The sequence below is a fragment of the Leucoraja erinacea genome, chromosome 29 (assembly GCF_028641065.1).
Source record: "Leucoraja erinacea ecotype New England chromosome 29, Leri_hhj_1, whole genome shotgun sequence".
Lineage (NCBI taxonomy): Eukaryota > Metazoa > Chordata > Chondrichthyes > Rajiformes > Rajidae > Leucoraja > Leucoraja erinaceus.
Genome location: NC_073405.1, coordinates 5,261,722 through 5,286,581, shown reverse-complemented (window position 1 = coordinate 5,286,581; position 24,860 = coordinate 5,261,722). Strand labels below are relative to the sequence as shown.

At 50.7% G+C, this 24,860-nt stretch overlaps 1 protein-coding gene across 3 annotated transcripts in view; it reads left to right on the top strand.

The window, feature by feature from the left end:
- The window catches only part of ssbp4 (single stranded DNA binding protein 4), a 131,648-nt gene that overhangs the window by 92,346 nt on the left and 14,442 nt on the right, over positions 1-24,860 (top strand). For all 3 annotated transcript variants that reach the window (XM_055658404.1, XM_055658403.1, XM_055658405.1), the window contains exons 5-10: positions 8,464-8,553; positions 15,656-15,739; positions 19,704-19,763; positions 20,715-20,781; positions 22,474-22,544; positions 24,111-24,178. In XM_055658404.1, coding sequence (XP_055514379.1) covers positions 8,464-8,553; positions 15,656-15,739; positions 19,704-19,763; positions 20,715-20,781; positions 22,474-22,544; positions 24,111-24,178 — 440 coding nt within the window. The remainder of the gene's footprint in view (positions 1-8,463; positions 8,554-15,655; positions 15,740-19,703; positions 19,764-20,714; positions 20,782-22,473; positions 22,545-24,110; positions 24,179-24,860) is intronic.

Genomic DNA, 24,860 nt, shown 5'->3' with positions numbered 1-24,860 from the left:
ACACACACCTGGACGTTACAGTTTTCAGGCTCCTGTACCTTCTTCCTGTCTGATTCACCTCTACCCCAGTGCAGATATTGGACGTTGTCTATGGAAGTGGAGTGCTGCAATGCTGAGAACTATATTCTGCACTCTGTATCTCCCATTTCTCTATACCTATTGTGCTTGATTTTGCTGATTTAATTTAGGTCTGGTGTATCTGATAGGATGGCATACGAAACAAACCCTAAATTGAAAGCTAGTTCAAGTCTCAGATCAGGCCACAGAGGCACAAAGGGAGAAGGGATGACCTAGAGGGGATGTTTTAGAGGTACAGCGCGGAAACTGGTCCTTCGGCCCACCGAGTTCGTGCTGACCAGCTATCACCCCGGACACCAGTTCTGTCCTACACACACTGGGGACAATTGACAATTTTACCGAAGCCAATTAACCTGAAAACCTGCAGGTCTTTGTAGTGTGGGAGGAAACCGGAGCACCTGGAGAAAACCCACACGCGGTCACGAGGAGAATGTACTGTGCAAACTCCATACAGACAGCACCCGTAGTCAAGATCGAACCCGGGTTTCTGGCGCTGTAAGGCAGCAACTCTACCGATGCTTCACCGTTGATCATTCTACAACTGCTGAGTTGTAATGTCCAGCAAGATGAGACTCAGACACTTCCCCTTCAATCAGTCCCAACCCGAAATGTCACCGATCCATGTTCTCCAGAGATGCTGCCTGCCTGACCCGCTGAGTTACTCCAGCCTTTTGTCCATCCTTCTGTCTATCAAGTCACCCCCCCCCCCCCCCCTCTCCCTGTGTTGACCTATGACCTGCCATGCTTCGTCCCGCCCCCCCCCTCTCTTCCAGGTCACCCCCCTCACCACCCTACAATCAGTCTGAAGAAGGGTCTTGACCCAAAAGGAGATGAGGAGGAATTTCTTTAGTCAGAGGGTGGTGACTGTGGAATTCATTGCCACAGGCGTCTCTGGAGGCCGATTCAATGGATATCTTTAAAGCAGAGATTGATAGATTCTTGATTAATACGGGTGTCAGAGTTTGTTGGGGGAAGGCAGGAGAATGGGGTTGAGATGGAAAGATAGATCAGCCATGATTAAATGGCGGAGTGGTCTTGATGGGCCGAATGGCCTAATTCTGCTCCTATAACTGAACTTATAACATCACCTACCCATGATCCCAAGAAATGCTGCCTGACCTGCTGAGTTACTCCAGCACTTTGTGTCTTCTTTTGTAAAACCAGCATCTGCAGTCTCCAGACTCCCTCCCCCCGACTCTCAGTCTGAAGAAAGGCCTCGACCCGAAACGTCACCGATTCCTTCTCTCCAGAGATGCTGCTGAGCCGCTGAGTTACTCCATCATTTTGCGTCTAGCTATGGTGTAAAGTAGCATCTGCAGTCCCATGTGTCGATGCATTCCCCATTCACTGGAGTTTAGAAGGATGAGAGGGAATCTTATAGAAATATATAATATTCTTAAGGGATTGGACAGGCTAGATGCAGGAAAAATGTTCCCGATGTCGGGGGAGTCCAGAACCAGGGGTCACAGTTTAGGAATAAGGGGTAGGCCATTTAGGACTGAGATGAGGAAAAACTTTTTCACCCAGAGAGTTGTGAATCTGTGGAATTCTCTGCCACAGAAGGCAGTGGAGGCCAATTCACTAGATGTTTTCAAGAGAGAGTTAGATTTAGCTCTTAGGGCTAACGGAATCAAGGGATATGGGGTGAAAGCAGGAACGGGGTACAGATTATATTGAATGGCGGTGCTGGCCCAAAGAAGGAAAATGCTTTTAATGGAGTGAGCTGCCAGAGTCTTGCAAAGTGGGGTAGTGGAAGAGTTGCTGCCTTACAGGGACTGCTTACAGCTCCAGAGACACAGGTTCGATCCTGGCCACGAGTGCTTTTCTGTACGATGTTCGTGCGTTCTCCCCGTGACCTGCGTGGGTACTCTCCAAGAATTTTCTCCCACACTCCAAAGGTACACAGGTTTGTACAGGTTAATTGGCTTGGTGGGAGTGTAAAAATTGTCCCCCATGTAGCGTTACGTTAGTGTGTGGGGATCGCTGGTGGGACGAAGGGCCTGTTTCCGCGCTGTATCTCTGAACTAAACTAAACTAGTGTACAGCCGCCGGTCTCTGCCACCTCAATGACCAGCAGCGGAAGGACCCCTTCACTGCCAGAGGGACAATGCAGCAATAGAGAGGCAGAATAAAGGGCGCACAGCACTGCCTGAGGCAGCAGAGGCTGGGTGCAGTAAGAAACTAGTAACGCAAACCTTCACTGGGTTGTGCCAAAGTAGTCTGTGTGGATCTATCAATTATTTAAACTAAAGGAGGTAGTTGAGGCAGGGACTGTCCCAACGTTTAAGAAACTGTTAGACAGGTACATGGATAGGACAGGGCAATGTGGGACTAGTGTAGCTAGGACATATTGGCAAGTTGGGCCGAAGGGCCTGTTTCCATACTGTAATCACAGGTTTGTAGGTCAATTGGTGTAAGTGTAGAAATGATTCCTCGTGTAATGTCGGTGCACTCGGTGGGCTGACCGAGGGGGGCCTGTTTCTGCTCTGCACGACTCTACGATTCTATGCCATGCCTAAGATTCACGGCTCGACAGAGGAGAAGGTTTCTTGTATTTCAAAAAAATAAAATAAAAAATAAGGGCTTGCTGGCAGTACGAGCTGTAAGTAGAATTGTGTGTGGTGAGGGTTTTTTTTTTTTTATTTGATACCTGCAGGGTTTTTGCTCAGCTAATGATGCCGACAGACCCAACTCTCCGCGGCTTTGAGTGATTGCCAGGTGGAGAGTTTTAATGGGGACTCGGGAGGCCTGGGTAGGCCCGGGTTGCCATGGTTACCGGCAGCGGAGAGCTGCTCCACCTGACCGAGGGATGGATTTTACTCGAGGAGCGGGGAGGCGTCTACAGAGCCGATTAATTTTTTAACAGTGTTGAATCCACCACAGGTTGGTGGAGGGGAGAGGATTTGGTTGTGGGGGGGAGAGTGGTGCGCTGCAAGAACACCATTTGCAGCTCCTCTCCCTGCTCTGCCCTCATTTTAAATTCACATCCTCGCCTGTAAAGCTTCAGGTTGGGGGTTTTTTCCCCAAGTCTCTCTCTGTAAACCTATAGCGTGTTTATTTCCGTTTAACCCTTCACGTCCCCTGAATTTTAGCAAATTTTGTCTGTGTAGGGTGGAACTGCAGGTGCTGGTTGTACACCAAACATAGACACTAAATGCTGGGGTAACTCGGTGAGACGGGCAGCATCTGTGGAGAGAGAAGGGACGGGTGACGTTTCGGGTCATGTTGGGGGAGTCCAGAACCAGGGGCCACACACAGTTTAAGAATAAGGGGTAAGCAAGCCATTTAGAACGGAGACGATGAAACACTTTTTCTCACAGGGAGTGGTGAGTCTGTGGAACTCTCTGCCTCAGAGGGCGGTGGAGGCAGGTTCTCTGGATGCTTTCAAGAGAGAGCTAGATAGGGCTCTTAAAGATAGCGGAGTCAGGGGATATGGGGAGAAGGCAGGAACGGGGTAATGATTGGGGATGATCAGCCATGATCACATTGAATGGCGGTGCTGGCTCGATTTGGGCCGAATGGCCTACTCCTGCACCTATTGTCTATTGTCGGGGCCAAAGAAGGATCTCGACCCAAAACGTCACCCATTCCTTCTCTCCACAGATGCTGCTGCCTGTCCTGCTGAGTTACCCCGGCATTTTGTGTCGAGATTGTCCACTGTACCCACACTTGACTCAACGCCAAGTCTAGTGGGATCAGGACCCGGGGGTGGGGGGGCTCCAGGGTAGGGCAGGGCAGGAGGACCCACTTGGGGTGTGAGGCTGCAGCGTGGGTACGTAGTGAAGGGGAGCAGCGCTGAGGGGGGAGGGGGGGGGGGGGGAGGACGGAGAATGGGATGGGGAGGCAGGTAATGGAGGGGGAGTAAGCCAAGTAAGGCAGCGGACTCTGGTGTTAGAAAAGTGTGTGTGTTTGTGTGTGTGTGTGTGTGTGTGTGTGTGTGTGTGTGTGTGTGTGTGTGTGTGTGTGTGTGTGTGTGTGTGTGTGTGTGTGTGTTTGTATGTGTGTGTTTGTGTGTGTGTGTGTGTGTATGTATGTGTGTGTGTGTGTGTATATGTGTGTGTGTTTGTGTGTGTGTGTTGTGTGTGTGTGTGTGTGTGTGTGTGTGTGTGTGTGTGTGTGTGTGTGTGTGTGTGTGTGTGTGTGTGTTTGTGTGTGTGTGTGTGTGTTTGTGTGTGTGTGTGTGTGTGTGTGTACCTCTGCGTGTGTGTGTTGCACTTGTGTATGTGAGTGTGTGTCTTATGTGTGTGTGTGTACGTGTGTGTTGAGTGTGCATGTATGTGTGCTTCTGTGCATGTATGTGTCTGTGTGTGTGTGTCTGTGTGTGTGCGTGTGTGTGTGTCTTGTGCATGTGTGCAATTGTGTGTTGTGCGTGTATGTGTGTGCCTCTGTGCGTGTGTGTGTGTGTGTCTGTGTGTTTATCTCTGCCCCCACACTCCCCATGCTGCATGCATGCAGGCGCAGCACCAGTGCAGGGTTGCACTGCTGGATGCAGGCTGCCCCTGCGGCAGCTCTATGCATTAGTATGCATGGCTGGGCCTGCGTACACTGTGCACTGATTGGGTCGGGAGCGGGGGGGAGACGGACTGGGATAACTTTGGGCAGGGCTGGGGGTGGGAGCGGTCAGCAAGAACCGCGCTCCTCTTCCTGCCACGACCCCTCCTCAGTCACAGTACAGCCTCATCCCAGCTCTGAAAAAGGGTCTCGACCCGAAACGTCACCCATTCCTTCTCTCCACAGATGCTGCCTGTCCCGCTGAGTTACTCCAGCATTTTGTATCTATCTTCAGTCTGCAGTTCCTTCCCATACACTCTTTGCCCCAGCTCTGCCTGTCTGCGGGCAGCCAGTTAGTGAGGTTATCCACAACCCCCCCACTCCACCTTGTGACTGCCCACCCTGTCTCAGCTCCAGTGGGAACAACAGCAAGCAGTAAATAAGAATAAATCCCAAATTATATCCGGGATTGCAGGACACGGCTTTAAACAGCAGAGGTGCATAAATAATTCACAGTGAACAACCTTCCTCACTCCTGGCTATCTATTACTCCCTATAACAACCCCCTGCATACGTTCAACCAGATTCCAGGCAGTGAAGGGCCTGTCCCACTTAAGCAATTTTTTTAGGCGACTACAGGCGAACGGCGAAAAATTTTCAACGTGTTGAAAATTTTTCGCCGACAGTGGCGACAATTTTTGGTGTCGTAGGTGACTTTCATTAAAACTAGTCCCTGGCAGTTGCCTAAAGAGTCGCCTAAGTGGGACAGTCCCTTAACTCACCATTCCACATATAAATCCCCTCATTAGATCCCAGCCTCTGCCTAACGCCTCAGTGCAGGAAGGAACTGCAGATGTTGGTTTACACCAATGATTGATGCAGGAACAATGTTCCCCATGTTGGGGGGAAATCCAGAACCAAGGGGTCACAGTTTAAGAATAAGGGCTAGGCCATTTAGGAATGTTACGGAAAAAAAACATTTTTACCCAGAGAGTTATGAAACTGTAGAACTCTCTGCCGCAGAAGGCAATGGAGGCAAACTCACTGGATGTTTTCAAGAGAGAGTTAGATTTAGCTCTTAGGGCTAACAGAATCAAGCCATGATCATATTGAATGGCGGTGCTGGCTCGAAGGGCAGAATGGCCTACTCCTGCACCTATTTTTTCTATGTTTCTATGACGGACAAAAATTGCTGGAGTAACTCAGCGGGACAGGCACCATCACTAGAGAGAAGGAATGGGTGACGTTTCGGGTCGAGACCATTCTTCAGACTGAGAGTCAGGGGAGAGGAAGTCCAGAGACATGGAAGGATACGGTGTGAAAACGTCAGATCAAAGCAGACGGTAGACAAAAATGCTGGAGAAACTCAGCAGGTGCAGCAGCATCTATAGAGCGAAGGAAATAGGCAACGTTTCGGCCCTTGTCTTTTTCTTTTTGTTTTCACTTTTAATTGCAAGTTTTTGCGTACCCTGTGTGATGTGACTGTCGGCAGAACAATATTCCTCCGGGGATGAATAAAGTTGTATCGTATCGTATGCGTAGGAACCATGATCATAATTTATTAGCCAAGTATGTTTTGCAACATGTACGAGGAATTCGGTTTGCCAGACAGTCATACCAAAAAAGCAACAAGACACACAACTACATACAAATTTGACATAAACTTCCACCACAGCAGCTCGTCCACATTCCCCACTGCGATGGAAGGCAGTGAATTTTATCTTCTTCTCTCGGGGCAGTCAAACCCTTCACAGTCTGGGCGCTCGAAGCTCCCGCAGCTTGGAGCTTCCGAAACCTGCGAGCTCCACGGTTAAAGTTGGAGCTCCCGAGGTCCCAGCGAAAGGCCACCAGCTCCACGATGTTAGGCCGCGCGCGGTGCGGACGGAGACACGACACGGAAAAGGTCGCATCTCCGTCGAGGAAAGTTTCCCCCCCCCCCCCCCCCACCCATAACCCAAAACTAAAAAACTAAAATACTAAAAACTAAACCAAAGAGAGACACAAAATGCTGGAGTAACTCATCGGGACATACAGCATCTCTGGATAGAAGGAATGGGTTAGAAACATCAACATTTGTGTCTGAAAAAGGTCTCAGCCCAAAATGTCACCCATTCCTTTTCTCCGGAGGTGCTGTCTGTCCTGATGAGTTCCTCCAGCATTTTGTGTCTACATTCCGGACTGTTGTATGTTTTATGTTCTATGTTTTACTCCATATGCAGGCTCCCCTAATCCTCTTGATTAGATCCCAGCCTGTAACACACTTACCCCCTGGGTAGGCGAAATTTACCCCAGGTTGGGAACCCTTGCTCTATATACATCCCCTTGATTAGAGCCCAGCCCAGCCCTGGTAAATCAGTCTTGCAGTGTGTCATTCCACAGACAATCCAATCTCCCTGGCCTCAGTGTCTGTGTCCCAGCCGATAGCTCACACCTTCAGTGTGTTACTCCATGTACCACCCGACTGATGCCCGTGAACGGATCCCGCGACAACCCACACCACAACCTGCACGCGGGTCACGGGGAGAACGTACAAACTCCCTACAGACAAGCACCCATGGTCAGGATCGAACCCGGGTCTCTGGCGCTGTGAGGCAGCAACGCTACCGATGGGGGTTGGGTTAGCGTTTACCACTATGTCACTGTGCCACACTAAAGTGGATGCATGTCATAGAGCCAGTCATACAGAGTGTGTGTGGGTGAGTGTGTCAGTAGTGTGCGGGTGAGCGTGTCAGTAGTGTGTGGGTGAGTGTGTCAGTAGTGTGCGGGTGAGCGTGTCAGTAGTGTGTGGGTGAGTGTGTCAGTAGTGTGTGGGTGAGTGTGTCAGTAGTGTCAGTAGTGTGTGGGTGAGTGTGTCAGTAGTGTGGGGGTGAGTGTGTCAGTAGTGTGTGGGTGAGTGTGTCAGTAGTGTGCGGGTGAGTGTGTCAGTAGTGTGCGGGTGAGTGTGTCAGTAGTGTGGGCGTGAGTGTGTCAGTAGTGTGGGCGTGAGTGTGTCAGTAGTGTGGGCGTGAGTGTGTCAGTAGTGTGCGGCGTGAGTGTGTCAGTAGTGTCAGTAGAGTGGGCGAGTGTGTCAGTAGTGTGTGGGTGAGTGTGTCAGTAGTGTGTGGGTGAGTGTGTCAGTAGTGTGTGGGTGAGTGTGTCAGTAGTGTGTGGGTGAGTGTGTCAGTAGTGTGTGGGTGAGTGTGTCAGTAGTGTGTGGGTGAGTGTGTCAGTAGTGTGTGGGTGAGTGTGTCAGTAGTGTGTGAGTGAGTGTGTCAGTAGTGTGTGGGTGAGTGTGTCAGTAGTGTGTGGGTGAGTGTGTCAGTAGTGTGTGGGTGAGTGTGTCAGTAGTGTGTGGGTGAGTGTGTCAGTAGTGTGTGGGTGAGTGTGTCAGTAGTGTGTGGGTGAGTGTGTCAGTAGTGTGTGGGTGAGTGTGTCAGTAGTGTGTGGGTGAGTGTGTCAGTAGTGTGCGGGTGAGTGTGTCAGTAGTGTGTGGGTGAGTGTGTCAGTAGTGTGTGGGTGAGTGTGTCAGTAGTGTGTGGGTGAGTGTGTCAGTAGTGTGTGGGTGAGTGTGTCAGTAGTGTGTGGGTGAGTGTGTCAGTAGTGTGTGGGTGAGTGTGTCAGTAGTGTGTGGGTGAGTGTGTCAGTAGTGTGTGGGTGAGTGTGTCAGTAGTGTGCGGGTGAGTGTGTCAGTAGTGTGTGGGTGTGTGTGTCAGTCAGTAGTGTGTGGGGTGTGTGTCAGTAGGGTGTGGGTGAGTGTGTCAGTAGTGTGTGGGTGAGTGTGTCAGTAGTGTGTGGGTGAGTGTGTCAGTAGTGTGTGGGTGAGTGTGTCAGTAGTGTGTGGGTGTGTGTGTTGCTCGTACACAGTGCCGGCTGGGCGTGCTGTTCTAACCGGTGTTATCTCCCGTTTCTCTGCAGAGTGCCGCAGCAGCGCCGAGCCCCGTGTTGGGCAGCATGACTCCCGGTGAGGGGCCACCAGGGGTCCCACTGCCGCCCGGCTTCTTCCAGGTACGTCAACACCGCGACGGGCGGGGGGGCCACACGCGTGTACACCGCGACACCGTGTACACCGCGACACCGAACAGGGGGTGTTGGGGGGGGCACATGCGTGTACACCGCGACGGGCGGGGGGGGCCACACGCGTGTACACCGCGACGGGCGGGGGGGCCACACGCGTGTACACCGCGACACCGAACATGGGGGGCCACACGGTGGCCACACGACGTGTACACCGCGCCACACCGAACCGCGGGGTGTGGGGGGCCACACGCGTGTACACCGCGACGGGCGGGGGGGCCACACGCGTGTACACCACGACACCGAACGGGGGGGGGGGCACACGCGTGTACATGAACACCGCAGGGGGGGGGGGGGCACATGGCATTGCACACACCGCAGTGGGGGGGGGGCACAGTGGGGGGGGGGGGGGGGGCACGAAGTGGGGGGGGGGGGCACGGTGGGTGGGGGGGCAATCGCGACGTTTAAGAAACATTTAGACAGGTACACGGATAGGACAGGTATAGAGGGCTATGGGCCAAATGCAGGCAAGTGGGACTAGTGTAGATGGGACATATTGGTCAGTATGGGCAAGTTGGGTCGAAGGGCCTGTTTCACACTCTATCACTCATTCTCAGCCCTTGTCCACTTTGCCATTCACTCTGCACACATTCTCAGCTATTTCTCTGCTGCCTTTAGCGTTCACTGGCGTGTCCTGGTTTCGGCCTCATGCTCTCTCTCTCTCTCTCTCTCTCTGATTAGCCCCTTGAGTCTATTCTAAGCCCACTCTCTGATATCTCAATCTCCCCTGATTTTCTCTCTAACTCTGAGGCAACTTTGTTTTAAGGGTCCAAAAAAATGCAGTAGACGCTCAAAACCTTGAAATAAATATGGGTGAAGCACGGGCACATGGGACTAGCTTTAATGGGCCGTTTTGGTCGGCATGGATGAGTTGGGCCGAAGGGCCTGTTTCTGTTCTGGGTGACTACGGAAACGCAACGTGCAGAAAATACTCGGGAGCTCAGGCAGCATCTGCGAAGAAGGAAACACAGTTAACATCTGATGTTAAGGACCTTGAAATGTTATTTATTCCACTCACACTCCACATATGTTACCTGACCTGTGTTATTTTCACCATTTACTGCTTATATTATTGATTAATTGGTTGCCCTTCCATTCTCTGGGCAGCACTGCCACCTAAGGGCTATACATTGTTCCTGCAATTTATTTGCTGACAGACTCCGAAGCACATCTTCTGAATTTTGTAGTGGGCAGGGCAGTACTCTGCATATCGCCAACTTGTACAATTGTACATTTACACCAAACCAATTAACCTACAAACCTGTACGCCTTTGGAGTGTGGGAGGGAACCGAAGATCTCGGAGAAAACCCACGCAGGTCACGGGGAGAACGTACAAACTCCGTACAGACAGCACACGTAGTCGGGATCGAACCTGGGTCTCTGGCGCTGCATTTCGCTGTAAGGCAGCAACTCTACCGCTGTGCCACCGTGACTTGTCTCTGGCACCTTTCTCTGGCAGGCTGCAAAAAGCCAGACAGCCACAAAAAGCTGGAGTCACTCAGCGGGACAGGCAGCATCATCTGGAGAGAAGGAATGGGTGACGGTTCAGGTCGAGACCCTTCGCCAGACTCAGGGGAGAGGGAGACACAGAGATATGTGGAAGGGTAAGGTGTGAAAACGACACAGAACAGACCAAAGCAGAAGGATCTCGACCCGAAACGTCATCCATTCCTTCTCTCCAGAGATGCTGCCCGTCCCACTGAGTTACTCCAGTTTCTATATTCGGCGTATTACCAGCATCTGCAGTTCCTTCCTACACAGATGGAAGAAGACGATGATCGAGGAAATGTAGAATGGATCCGAGCGAGGAAATGGTTCTCCTGCTCCCCCATTGTTAGTCCAGCATGAATTGAAGGTTAAATTCCCAGCAGTAATGTCTCATCAGCAGATTGATTTTAAAATGCCGCTGTCCACAACACAAAGTGGAATATAGAACAGCACAGCTCAGGGAACAGGCCATTCGGCCCACAATGTCCATGCCAAACATGACGCCAAATTAAACTAATCTCCTGAATTAATGAATGGATGAATGAGTTTATTGGCCAACTGTGTACACATACAAGGAATTCGCCTTGGTGCTCCGCTCCCCTGTAACAACACGACATACAGTAAACCATCAGGAATAATACATAAAACATTTTAAAAATTATAATTTATATTATAATTTAAACATGTGAATGAAATAAAATGCCAGAGCAAAAGGAGGCTACAGACTTTTGGTTGTTGAGTAGAGCTACTATTCATGGACAAAAACTGTTTTTTATGTCTGGCTGTGGCAGCTTTGACAGCCCGGAGTCGCCTTCCAGAGGGAAGTGATTCAAAGAGTTTGTGGCCAGGGTGAGAGGGGTCAGAGATGATCTTGCCCGCTCACTTCCTGGCCCTTGCAGTGTACAGTTCATCAATGGGGGGAAGGTGGCAGCCAACAACGTTCTCAGCTGATCGAACAAATCTACATGTGCTCCACATCCCTGCATGTCCATATGGCTAGCTAAAAGCCCCTTGAATGCCACTATCGTATCTGCCTCCACCACCACCCCTGGCAGCGCGTTCCAGGCACCCACCATCTTCTATGCAATGAAACACTTTCTCCGCACTTTACCCCTTTCACCTTCAGGCTAGGCCCTCCTACCTTTGACATTTCCACCCTGGGGAAAAATGTTCTGTCCGTCTACCCTATCTGTGTCTCTCAGAATTTTATAAACTTCTGTCAGGTCTCCATCCATCCTTCGATGCTCCAGAGAACACAGTCCAAGTTTGTCCAGTCTCTCCTGAGTCTGAAGAAAGGGTCCCGACCAGAACCTTGGTCTCCAGAGACACTGCCCGACCCGCTGCGTTACTCCAGCACTTTGTGTCGTCATGTGTAAACCAGCTTCCGCAGTTCATTGTTTCGACATTCTTCTCGTAGCGAACACCCCCCAATCCTGGTAACATTCTAATAAACCTCTTCTCCACCCTTTCGAAACCCCCCACACATCCTTCCTGTAATGGGGCGACCAGAACTGTACGCAATACTCCAAATGCGGCCTAACCAAAGTTGCAACACGACGTCCTGACTCTAGTACTCAGTGCCCTGACCAGTGGAGGCAAGCATACCAGAAACCTTCTTCACCCCACTATCTACTTGTGTTGCCCCTTTTAGGGGACAAAGGATTTCTTCCATCGCACGTGTCCAAAGACAGGCAGCTCGATTTGTTACTAACACCTATGAGAGAGAAGCGAGTGTCACCAAACTTCTGAATTCTCTGGGGTGGAACCCTCTCCAAGACAGACGTGAAGCTCACCGTTTGACCTGTTTTTACAAAATGTTAAATGGTCAGCTCGACATAGACTACAAGACCTACACCAAACCCAAACCAATTAGGAGCAGACGAGGGCATTCGATCCAATTTGTGATCCCAGCTACAAAGACAGACGTGTACAGCAATTCGTTCTTCCCCCGCACAATTAAAGCATGGAATAATCTCCACCCAACTATAGTTACCCAACCAGATGCAACTACATTTAAAGTAGCTCTTTCTTCCCAATAACCCTCTCTGGCTTAAGCCCTCCCTTCACCACCTCCAGTTTAAATTCCATTTGGAATATTTTGGAGGACCAAGAAACCAAGAACCAAGAAACCAAAATCCCTCTGTACATCCACAAACTGTTTACCTGCCTTCCCAATTGCATTTGACCTCCCCGCACGCTGCAACATCTCACACTGGCTCGGATTAAACTCCATCCGCCATTTCTCTGCCCATTTCTGCAGCTGATCTATATGAGTAGAGTTGCTGCCCCACTGCCCCGGAGACCCGGGTTCGATCCTGACTACGGGCGCTGTCCGTACATACGAAGTTTTACGTTCTCCCCGTGACCTGCGCGGGGTTTCACCGGGTGCTCCGCTTTCCTCCCGCACTCCAAAGACGTGCAGGTTTGCAGATTTTTAAGAAAGAACTGCGGATGCTGGTAAAATCGAAGGTAGACACAAAATGGCGGAGAAACTCAGTGGGTGAGGCAGCGTCTATGGAGAGTACGTACTTTTGGGAACCGAAACATCGCCAATTCGTACTCTCCATAGACGCTGCCTCACCCGCTGAGTTTCTCCGCCATTTTGTGCCTACCTCAAGTCAAGTAATGTCACATTTATTTATATAGCACATTTAAAAAACAACTCTGGTTTGACAGCCTTCCTCACAGTCCGCAACTCCGCCAATTTTGGTGCCATTACCACAAGCGCTAACTAACTCTGAGACAGACACAAAGAAGCTGGAGTAACTCAGTGGGCCAGGCAGCATCTCCTGAGAAAAGGAATAGGTGACATAGAGACATAGAAAATAGAAAATAGGTGCAGGAGGAGGCCTTTCAACCCTTTGAGCCAGCACAGTGACGTTTCAGGTCGACACCCTTCTTCAGTCCGACCCTTCTCGACCCGAAACGTCACCTATTCCTTCTCTCCAGAGATGCTGCCGGCCCCGCTGAGTTACTCCAGCATTTTGTGTCTGCCTTTAATTATTTTGCAAAGTTCCATTGTATAAAGGTAAGGATCAAACTTATATTTGGATCAAAACTTCAATTCGATTTATGTTCCATTTACGGAATTCAAGAAGGCCATTCTGCCCTGCTGGTTTCATAAGTTCCAGGTCAGAATTAGGCCATTCGGCCCATCGTGTCTACTCCGCCATCCAAGCATGGCTGATCTATCCTTCCCTCTCAACCCCATTCTCCTGCCTTCTCCCCATGAACCCTGACACCCGTAATAATCAAGAATCTGCCAATCCCTCCCATAAAAATATCCACGGACTTGGCCTCCACAGCCGTATGTGGCAAAGAATTTCACAGATTCACCACCCTCTCTCTAAAGAAATTCCTCCTCATCTCCTTTCTAAACGCACGTACTTTTATTCTGAGGCTGCGCCCTCTGGTTATAGACTCTCCCACTAGTGGAAACATACCTCCTGCATTCTACTAACTGCAAACACCTCAGGCTCAGCTGCACACGCAGACTTCCTCCAGCAGATGTCAGTGCATGGCAAATATCAATCATCGCAGCAGCAATGGGGAGTTAAAAAGGCCACAAGGTGCTGGAGTAACTTTACCAGTGATGAAGGGGCAACAAACACAAGGGGTAGAGTCGCTGCCTCACAGCGCCAGAGACCCGGGTTCCATCCTGACTACGGGTGCTTGTCTACGGAGTTTGCACGCTCTCCCCGTGACCACGTGGGTTTTCTCCGGGTGCTCCGGTTTCCTCCCACACTCCAGAGATGTGCAGGTTTGTAGGTTAAATGGGCTTTGGTAAAAATTTGCAAATTGTCCCAGGTGTGTGTAGGATAGTGCTCGTGTACGGGGTCATCGCTGGTCCTCGCAAAGGGACCGGCTCCAGGCTGTATGTCTGAACTAAACTAAACTAAACTAAACTCAGAGGGATCAAGCAACATCTCTGGAGAACATGGACAGATTGTTTGCTGGGAACGGAAGGAGAACAGTTGCGAGAAGTGGTAGGTTGAGCGTACACAATAGGAGCAGGAGGAGGCCATTCGGCCCTTCGAGCCAGCACCGCCATTCACTGTGATCATAGCTGATCATCCACAATGACCCAGTGGACATCCCATTATTTACATCATTGACCCCATGGACGTCCCTGGCCAGGACCTGCCCCGAAAGCAGTGGACAACCCTCAACCGCTTGAGGACAGGCATCGGACGCTATGGAGTAGCGATGAAGAGGTGGGGCCTCGTGGACAGCGAGTGCCTCCTGCGAGTGTGGGGACCCAACACAGACAGTGGAGCACATGGTCACCAGTTGCCCCAAACACCGGCCACCGAATGGTCAACGAGGTCTGATTGACCTGGTCGATGACACGCTGGCTTGGCTCGCCTCAACGGAGCTGCAGGTCTAAAAGACACACGACAGAAGAAGAATCCACAATCAATACCCCGTTCCTGCCTTCTCCCCATATCCCCCTGACTCCGCTATCTTTAAGAGCTCTATCTAACTCTCTCTTGAAAGCATCTGGAGAATTGGCCTCCACCGCCCTCTGAGGCGGAGAATTCCACAGATTCACCGCTCTCTGTGTGAAAATGTTTTTCCTCGTCTCCGTTCTACATGGCTTACTCCTTATTTTTAAACTGTGGCCCCTGGTTCTGGACTCCCCCAACAGGTTTCCTGCCTCTAGCGTGTCCAAACCCGTAATAATCTCTTACCTAAAGCCAGCCTCTGCAGTAGCTTGTTTCTGCAACAGCAGTGGGAAATATTGTCGCTGTGTACAGTTGCTTCCCTCCGGCTTGTCGGTAAACGAGGAAAGCAACTGGGAACAAGTTACACAAATGGAAATATTAATCATACAAGCAAATTACCTGGCACCTCACACCTGACTATACAAGGGATAGATAGATAGAGCAGCGGTGGAGTTGCTGCCTCACAGCGCCGAAGACCCATGTTCGATCCTGACCACGGGTGCTGTCTGCGCGGAGTATGCACGTTCTCCCCGAGCTGCGTGACTTTTCGTCCGGGTGCTCCGGTTTCCTCCCGCACTCCAAAGACATGCGGGTTTGTAGGTTAATTGGCTTTGGTAAACAGAGGGTGGTGAGTCTGTGGAATTCTCTGCCTCAGAGGGCGGTGGAGGCAGGTTCTCTGGATGCTTTCAAGAGAGAGCTAGATAGGGCTCTTATGGATAGCGGAGTCAGGGGATATGGGGAGATGGCAGGAACGGGGTACTGATTGGGGATGATCAGCCATGATCACATTGAATGGCGGTGCTGGCTCGAAGGGCCGAATGGCCCCCTCCAGCACCTATTGTCTACGTTTCTATGTAAGAAAGAACTGCAGATGCTGGTAAAATCGAAGGGCCTCGACCCGAAACATCACCCATTCCGTCTCTCCAGAGATGCTGCCTGTCCCGCTGAGTTACTCCAGCATTTTGTGTCTATCTCCAGCTAACTGCAGTCAGACTGGATAGTCTCCCTCACCTGGATAGGGTGTCTAGCGGGTGATGTTATTTAACGTGGGTCTATCCCAGCTTTCACTGTTTTATTTTCGACCTTGTTCCTGTTCAAGGGCCCACCGGGATCACAGCCAACGCAACACAGCCAGACTCCACGACACAACCCCAACAACCCCATCATGGGACCCCACGGTCAGGTGAGTGCGAGTCCGATATACGGTGGTGGGGGGGGAGGGAGTGGTAGAGTTGCTGCCCCACTGCCCCGGAGACCCGGGTTCGATCCTGACTACGGGCGCTGTCCGTACGTACGAAGTTTGTACGTTCTCCCCGTGACCTGCGCGGGGTTTCACCGGGTGCTCCGGTTTCCTCCCGCACTCCAAAGACGTGCAGGTTTGCAGATTTTTAAGAAAAAGAACTGCGGATGCTGGCAAAATCGAAGGTAGACACAAAATGGCGGAGAAACTCAGCGGGTGAGGCAGCGTCTATGGAGAGTAGGAATTGGCGACGTTTCGGGAACCGAAACGTCGCCAATTCCTGCTCTCCATAGACGCTGCCTCACCCGCTGAGTTTCTCCACCATTTTGTGTCTACCTCAAGTCAAGTAATGTCACATTTATTTATATAGCACATTTAAAAAACAACTCTCGTTGGCCAAAGTGCTTTACATTTGTTATAAGAATAGTATAAACAAACAAACTACATACATATATACATATAGCCCTCGCTCAGTGGACGTCAGGAAAGGCTTGGGAGTATAGATAAGATTTTAGTCTTGACTTAAAGGAGTGGATGGAGGGGGCAGTTCTGATGGGAAGGGGGGCATGCTGTTCCACAGTCTAGGGGCTGCAACCGCAAAGGCGCGGTCAGTCGCCCCTGACCTTATGCCTAGACCGCGGGATGTTCAGCAGCCCTAAGTCGGCCGATCTGAGGGACCTGGAGGTGGAGTGGTGGGTGAGAAAACTTTCAATGTAGGAGGGGGAAAGCCCATTGAGGGCTCTGTAGACACAGAGAGGGGTCTTGAAGTGTATACGGAACCGCAGCTCAGGTTTAGAAACATAGAAACATAGAAATTAGGTGCAGGAGTAGGCCATTCGGCCCTTCGAGCCTGCACCGCCATTCAATATGATCATGGCTGATCATCCAACTCAGTATCCCGTACCTGCCTTCTCTCCATACCCCCTGATCCCCTTAGCCACAAGGGCCACATCTAACTCCCTCTTAAATATAGCCAATGAACTGGCCTCAACTACCCTCTGTGGCAGAGAGTTCCAGAGATTCACCACTCTCTGCGTGAAAAAAGTTCTTCTCATCTCGGTTTTAAAGGATTTCCCCTTTATCCTTAAGCTGTGACCCCTTGTCCTGGACTTCCCTAACATCGGGAACAATCTTCCTGCATCTAGCCTGTCCAACCCCTTAAGAATTTTGTAAGTTTCTATAAGATCCCCTCTCAATCTTCTAAATTCTAGAGAGTATAAAAGATTGAGAGGGGATCTTATAGAAACTTACAAAATTCTTAAGGGGTTGGACAGGCTAGATGTAGGTTTGTAGATTAACTAGCTCCGGTAAAAATTGCAAGCTCAACGATTCAACGGCACTTCATTGCCTCACGAACCTAGGGTAGGCACAATGAGATTCTTTGTTCTTGCGGACGAGACACAGAGTAACAAAGAGCCGCCACATATATCTGCCGCCGACAAAGTTTCATTTACAAGTTACAAAAGTTACAACTTACCAAAGTTACAACTTACAAAAGTAACTGTTCCAAGTGTGTGGGATAGTGTACAGGCGATCGCTAGTCGGCGTGGACTCGGTGGGCCCAAAGTGTCTGTTTCTGTGCCGTATCTCTCAAGTCTAAAGTTTAAATCTATGTAATGCGTGGGCTACTTGCCCTGAGGCCGTTTGATAGACAAAAGACAATAGGTTCAGGAGGAGGCCATTCGGCCCATTGTATGTGTGTGTACATCCACAATCAGTACCCTGTTCCTGCCTTCCCCCCCTATGCCCTGGTTCCACTATCTTTAAGAGCCCTATCTAGCTCTCTCTTGATGGGATGATGTAGTACAGGGGTGGGCAACGTTGTTCTGCATAGGGGCCTGGACGCGTGTCTGTGAGCGAATGGCGGGCCACATCTATCACCTGTACACATGGATCCCGTCCCGGATGGCAGGCATCAAATCACGTGTTCGCAGAAGGTGGACAAAAATGCTGGAGGAACTCAACGGGTGAGGCAGCCTCTTGCGATCCTTGCATGTCCCACCCGCTGAGTTTCTCCAGCATTTTTGTCTACCTTCGCTTTTTCCAGCATCTGCAGTTCTTTCTTAAACATGTTCGCAGAAGGTCCGCGGCCGTGCAGGCGGCTTTGCGCGGGATGCGGTACGGCCAGAAATCGGCCGTGCTCGCGGCTTTACTCTGTGCCTGGCCCACGTTGTTCCCTGTCCCGGGAATGTTCCACGGGACAGTGTGGAGCGAATCTTTCTCGCGATTGCGCGGCACGGTGGCGCAGCAGCCTCACAGCGCCGGAGACCCAGGTTCGATCCTGACCTTGGGTGCTGTCTGTGCGGAGTTTGCACGTTCTCCCTGTGACGGCGTGGGATTTCCCCCGCATCCCACAGACGCACGGGTTTGTAGATTAATTGGCCTCTGTAAATTGCCCCTTGTGTGCAGGGAGTGGATGTGAAAGCGGTATAACATAGAACTAGCATGGAGCCGTGATCGCTGGTCGGCATGGACTCGATGGGCCGAAGGGCCAGTTTCCATGCTGTATCTCTAAACTAAACGGAATCCCTACGGCCCCTGCCCTGGGAATGTTTGATGGGACAGTGTGGAGGGATTTTTCAGCTGGATTTGATCCATTTTATAGTCGGAGGGATGCTCGGGGAATACAATGAGTTCTCTGCAGGTTTAATCTGCCTTTGGTGTAAAGACACAGCATGGGAACAGGCCCTTCAGCCCACCCAGTCCATGCCGACCATCAAATCACCCGTTTCCCGCCAGCTCTATGTTGTCCTGCTTTCTCATCGACTCCTCACCCATCAGGGGGCAATTAATCTCCAAACCCGCGTGTGTTTGAGGGTTGGGAGGAAAGCGGAGCGCCCGGATGAAACTCACGTGGCCGCAGGGAGAACGTGCAAACTCCACACAGACAGCAGCTGGGGTCATGATTGAACTGGAGTTTAGTTTAGTTTCGAGACACAACATGGAAACAGGTCCATTTGGCCCACCGAGTCCGCGCCGACCAGCGATTCCCGCACACTAATACTATCATTCACACACTTGCGACTACTTACAATTGTACCGCGCCAATTAACCTACAAACACGCACGTCTTTGGAGTGTGGGAGGAAACCGGAGCACCCGGAGAAAACCCACGCAGGTCACAGGGAGAACGTGCAAACTCCGTGCAGACAGCACCCGTAGTTGGGATCGAAGCCGGGTTTCTGGCGCTGTGAGGCAGCAGTTCTACCCGCTGCACTGTATCGCCACCTTCCCGCCCACGTGGCTGTTCCTGGCGATTTTGACGTAAGGCTTTGGAGCAGTTGCACCTGGAGTATTGTGTGCAGTTTTGGTCCCCTAATTTGAGGAAGGACATTCTTGCTATTGAGGGAGTGCAACGTAGGTTTACAAGGTTAATTTCCGGGGTGGCGGGACTGTCATATGCTGAGAGAATTGAGCGGCTGGGCTTGTACACTCTGGAGTTTAGAGGGATGAGAGGGCATCTCATTGAAACATATAAGATTGTTAAGGACCTGGACTCGCTAGAGGCAGGAAACATGTTCCCGATGTTGGGGGAGTCCAGAACCAGGGGCCACAGTTTAAGAATAAGGAGTAAGCCATTTAGAACAGAGACGAGGAAAACTTTTTCTCACAGAGAGTTGTGAATCTGTGGAATTCTCTGCCTCAGAGGGCAGTGGAGGCTGGTTCTCTGGATGCTTTCAAGGGAGAGCTAGATAGGGCTCTTAAAGATAGCGGAGTCAGGGGATATGGGGAGAAGGCAGGAACGGGGTACGGATTGGGGATGATCAGCCATGATCACATTGAATGGCGGTGCTGGCTCGAAGGACCGAACAGCCTACTCCTATTGTCTATTGAATTCCCGGGATGTTTGGAGCAGCTGGCGATCTGTCCCGCAGTCCGTGACAGGCTTTGTCTTTCTCCCCCGACAGTCCTTCATGTCTCCACGCTACCCCGGAGGACCACGGAACTCCATCCGAATAACAGCGCAGGTGAGTGTCACTGTAACTAAGGCCCGACCGGTGGAACGCCCGGAAGCTGGGATCTCCCCGTGCGAGGAAATGCCCGTCCAGATCGATAGCTCGAGGTTGGGTTCATGAGGTCATAGGTTCTAGGAGCAGAATTAGGCCATTCGGCCCATCGCGTCTACTCCGCCATTCAATCATGGCTGATCCATCTCTCCCTCTCAAACCCCATTCTCCTGCCTTCTCCCCATAACCCCAGGCACTCATACTAATCAAGAATCTATCTGTCGCTGCCTTAAAATGTATCCATTGACTTGGCCTCCACAGCCTTCTGTGGCAATGAATTCCACAGATTCACCACCCTCTAAAGAAATTCCTCCTCATCTCCTTTCTATATGTACGTCCTTTTATTCTGAGGCTGTGATGACCTCTGGTCCTAGACTCTCCCACTAGTGGAAACATCTTCTCCACATCCATGGTAGACTAAAGTGCTGGAGAAACTAAGCGGGTGAGGCAGCATCTATGGAGCGAAGGAAATAGGCAACATTTTGGGCCGAAACCCGAAGGAAATAGGCAATCCTTCGGGTTCCAGCCCGAAACATTGCCTATTTCCTTCGCTCCATAGATGCTGCCGCACCCGCTGAGTTTCTCCAGCACTTTTGTCTACCTTCGATTTTCCAGCATCTGCAGTTCCTTCTTAAACTCTCCACATCCACTCTATCCAAGCATTTCACTCTTTCGGTAAGTTTCAATGAGGCCTCCCCCACCCCCTCATCCTTCTAAACTGCAGTGAGTACAGGCCCAGTGCCGTCAAACGCTCGTCGCATGTTAACCACTGAGGTGGTCACTGGGAGACCACGGGGAGGAGGAGGGAGAGCGCGAGGCGGGTCTCAGCGGGCGGAGGCTGGGTAGGTGGGCGGGCGATGTTGGAATCCTGCACTGCTAACACTGCCTTTCTCTTTGCTAATGTCCTTGCAGCCTCCCATAGGAGTGCCAGGGTCTCAGCCACTGTTGCCAAACGCCATGGACCCCACGAGGCAACAAGGTGGGTGATTCGCGGTTATAGACAACAGGTGCAGGAGTAGAGGCCATTCGGCCCTTCGAGCCAGCACCGCCATACAATGTGATCATGGCTGATCATCCCCAATCAGTACCCTGTTCCTGCCTTCTCCCCATATCCCCTGACTCCACTATTTTGAAGAGCCCTATCTAGCTCTCTCTTGAAAGCATCCAGAGAACCCGCCTTCACCGCCCTCTGAGGCAGAGAATTCCACAGACTTGAAAAAGCTACTTTTCTCAACAACTAAACAGGTTCGCTTCTTAATAAACAGACACCACACAAACAGTTTGGTAGACCAGTTCAAAACTTTACTTAACATCGGCCGATGGAAGGGAGGGAGAACTCCAGTCAAGTGACCAATACAGACACCTGACCGTCCTCCGTCCACTTCTCTGAACAACAGAATTACATTGCATTCAATAGGGTTTTTTTGTCCCCTTAGCACATTCCACAGACATTAGTCATGGTCAGAGGTACAGGGAAAGGTTTCCACAGAATGCATCACATCAAAGGCATTTTGTTTACATGGTACAAGATATACTAAAAACATTGGCCATTTGGTTTATGGCATCTTACATCAAAGAAATCTCTCTAGCTTCTCCTCTCTGCTTGTCACTTGGGAGACAATGTTATAGGATTTATTTTCTCACACACCGCAACCTGAGGCAAGCCTAATTTGAGACTAAATGTAAGCTGTAAGCTAGCCCAGAAGCCAATTTAATATCTTCTTATATTTTTAACTAAAATTCGGCTTCATCAGACTCACCACTCTCTGTGAGAAAAAGTGTTTCCTCGTCTCCGTTCTAAATGGCTTACCCCTTATTCTTAAACTGTGGCCCCTGGTTCTGGACTCCCCCAACATCGGGTACGTGTTTCCCGCCTCTAGCGTGTCCAAGCCCTTAACAATCTTTTATGTTTCAATGAGATAGCCTCTCATCCTTCTAAACTCCAGAGTGTACAAGCCCAGCTGCTCCATTCTCTCGGCCACAGATAGACACAAAGTGCTGGAGGAGTAACTCAGCCACTCTGGAGAAAAGGAGTAGGCGACGTTTTGGGTCGGGGGCCCTTCTTCAGACACGGCTGACCGCACACTACCGACTTTGGAGACCACATGTCAGGTCCTTCCTCCCTCTGCCCTGCTCCCTTCCTCAGACTTCCACCAATTCCTATGAACGAGTTGAACCTTTCCCCAGACCAGTCCCGTCTCTACTCCTCTCTCACCGAAGGGATAATGGGAAAGATTTTAATCGGCCGAGATCACTGTGGACTTCAGTATTACTAGTGAGGATGTCCACCTCGGACAACACGAGGACATTCCAATGATGATTTATTCTCGCAAGTACCCAGGTACAGTTTAGTTTAATTTCGAGATACAGCGTGGAAACAGGCCCTTCGGCCCATCGAGTCCGCACCGACCAGCGATCCCCCCGCGCACCAGCGCTCTCCTACGTCCACCCAGCACACTTTTACATTGACACCAAGCCACAAACCCTACAAACCTGTACGTCTTTGGAGTGTGGGAGGAAACCGGAGATCGCTGAGAAAACCCACGCAGGTCACGGGGAGAACGTACAGACTCCGCACAGACAGCACGCGTAGTTGGGATGGGAGCCGGGTCTGTGTTGGGGAAAATGAGAGAGGGTTTCTGACCGTGCTTTGCGTTTGTGTTTGTCGCAGGGCACCCGGGTATGGTTGGTCCGATGCAGAGAATGACGGCTCCTCGAGGAATATCAGTGATGGGACCTCAGGTACCGGAGACTCCGCTCCCCACGTGTATAACCGGCCGTGTATCTAACGGGGAGAGCACTCAAACCACACACACACACACACACACACACACACACACACACACACACACACACACACACACACACACACACACACACACACACACACACACACACACACACACACACACACACACACACACACATGCACACACACACACACACACACACACACACAGACAGACACACACACACACACATACAGACACACACACACACACACATACATAGAGACACAGACACATACATACATACAGACACAGACACACACACACACACACACACAGAGCGGTGGAGGCCGTGATCGAACCCGTAGCAGCTCCACCCGCTGCACCACTCTGGCCCCCTCATCTGTTCATGACATTTCGTTTAGAGAAATAGGTCTCGGGTGAAGGGGAAAAGATTTAGAAACATGGAAAATAGCTGCAGGAATAGGCCATTCGGCCCTCCGAGCCAGCACCACCATTCAATATGATCTTAGCTGATCATCCAAAATTTGTACCCCGTTCCTGCTTTCTCCCCATATCCCTTGATTCCCTTTGCTCTAAGAGCTATATCTAACTCTCTCTTGAATACATCCAGTGAATTAGCTTCCACTGCCTTCTGTGGCAGAGAATACCACAGATTCACAACTCTCTGGGTGAAAAATTTAGTAGGAATCTGAGGGGTAACTTTTATACACAAGGGTGGTGGGTGTATGGAACAAGCTTCTGGAGGAGGTGGTTGAGGCTGGGACTATTTTAACCTTTTAGAAACATTTAGACAGTAACATGGACCCCTTCCACCCCTGCAACGGACTGTTCCAGCTGCTACGGTCAGGCAAACGCCTCCGTTGCCATGCGGTGAGAATGGAGAGGTTGAGAAGGAGTTTCTTCCCAGAGGCAATTCGGACTGTAAACGCCTATCTTACCAGGGACTAACTCTACAGAACGTTTTTCCTTCCATTATCTATTATGTAAAAGAATATGTGTGTTATGATTGTGTTTATAATTTGTTTGGTTGTTTTGTTGTTTGTCTTTTGCACAAAAGTCCGCGAGCATTGCCACTTTCATTTCACTGCACATCTCGTATGTGTATGTGACAAATAAACTTGACTTGACTTGACTTGGATAGGACAGGGTTAGAGGGATATGGGCCAAACGAAGGCAGGTGAGACTAAGTATAGATGGGTCGTGTTGGTCAGTATGGGCAAGTTGGGCGGAAAGGCTGTGAGTCTCTCTATGACTATAAGAAATTCAGCACGGAAACAGGCCCTTTGGCCCAATGAGTCTATGTTGTCCCACTTTCTCATCCACTTCCTATACACATAGTGTCAATGTGGGATGTGGGAGGAAACGCAAGTGGTCACAGGGAGAACGTGCAAACTCCACAACAGACAGCGCCCGATGAGGGGATGGAACCCGGGTGCCTGGTACTGTGAGGCAGTGGCACTACCCGCTGCGCCACCGTGCCGCCCCCATTGTTAGGTTTGCATTTTTATTGCGTTGTTTTCCTGACTCCTGCCTCTTTTATCTCTTTGTCTTTCAGAATTACGGAGGTGCAATGAGGCCCCCACCGAACTCTTTAGGAGGCCCTGGAATGCCCGGATTGAATCTGTAAGATTTCCTGATGGATTACGGTTAGGGTTGCCGACTGTCGGGCATCCCGTATATTGGGCTGTCCCATACGGCTAGAGGCAGGAAACATGTTCCCGATGTTGGGGGAGTCCAGAACCGGGGGCCACAGTTTAAGAACAAGGGGTCGGCCATTTAGAACTGAGACGAGGAAAAAAAAATTCTCACAGAGAGTTGTGAGTCTGTGGAATTCTCTGCCTCAGAGGGCAGTGGAGGCAGGTTCTCTGGATACTTTCAAGAGAGCTAGCTAAATCGGGCTCTTAAAAATAGTGGAGTCAGGGGATATGGGGAGAAGGCAGGAACGGGGTACTGATTGGGGATGATCAGCCATGATCACATTGAATGGCGGTGATGGCTCGAAGGGCTGAATGGCCTACTCCTGCACCTATTGTCTATTGTCAAAGTGGGGCGCCCAGGCCGACTCCTCACCCGCCCAGCCACGGCCCAGTCGGTCAACGAATTGCCGCCGGGAATTCGACCCATATTCTGACCGTCGGGAATTTGTCCCTTATTTTGACCTTTTGACCCATATTTGGGAGTGAGAATATTGGCAGCCCTCATTCTCTGGACCGTGTGTGTGTGTGTACTCAATCAGTTGTCACTGAATCCCAGTCATTGTTGGCCTGTAGATACATTGTTGGCAACTGCTGGGAACGTTTCAGTG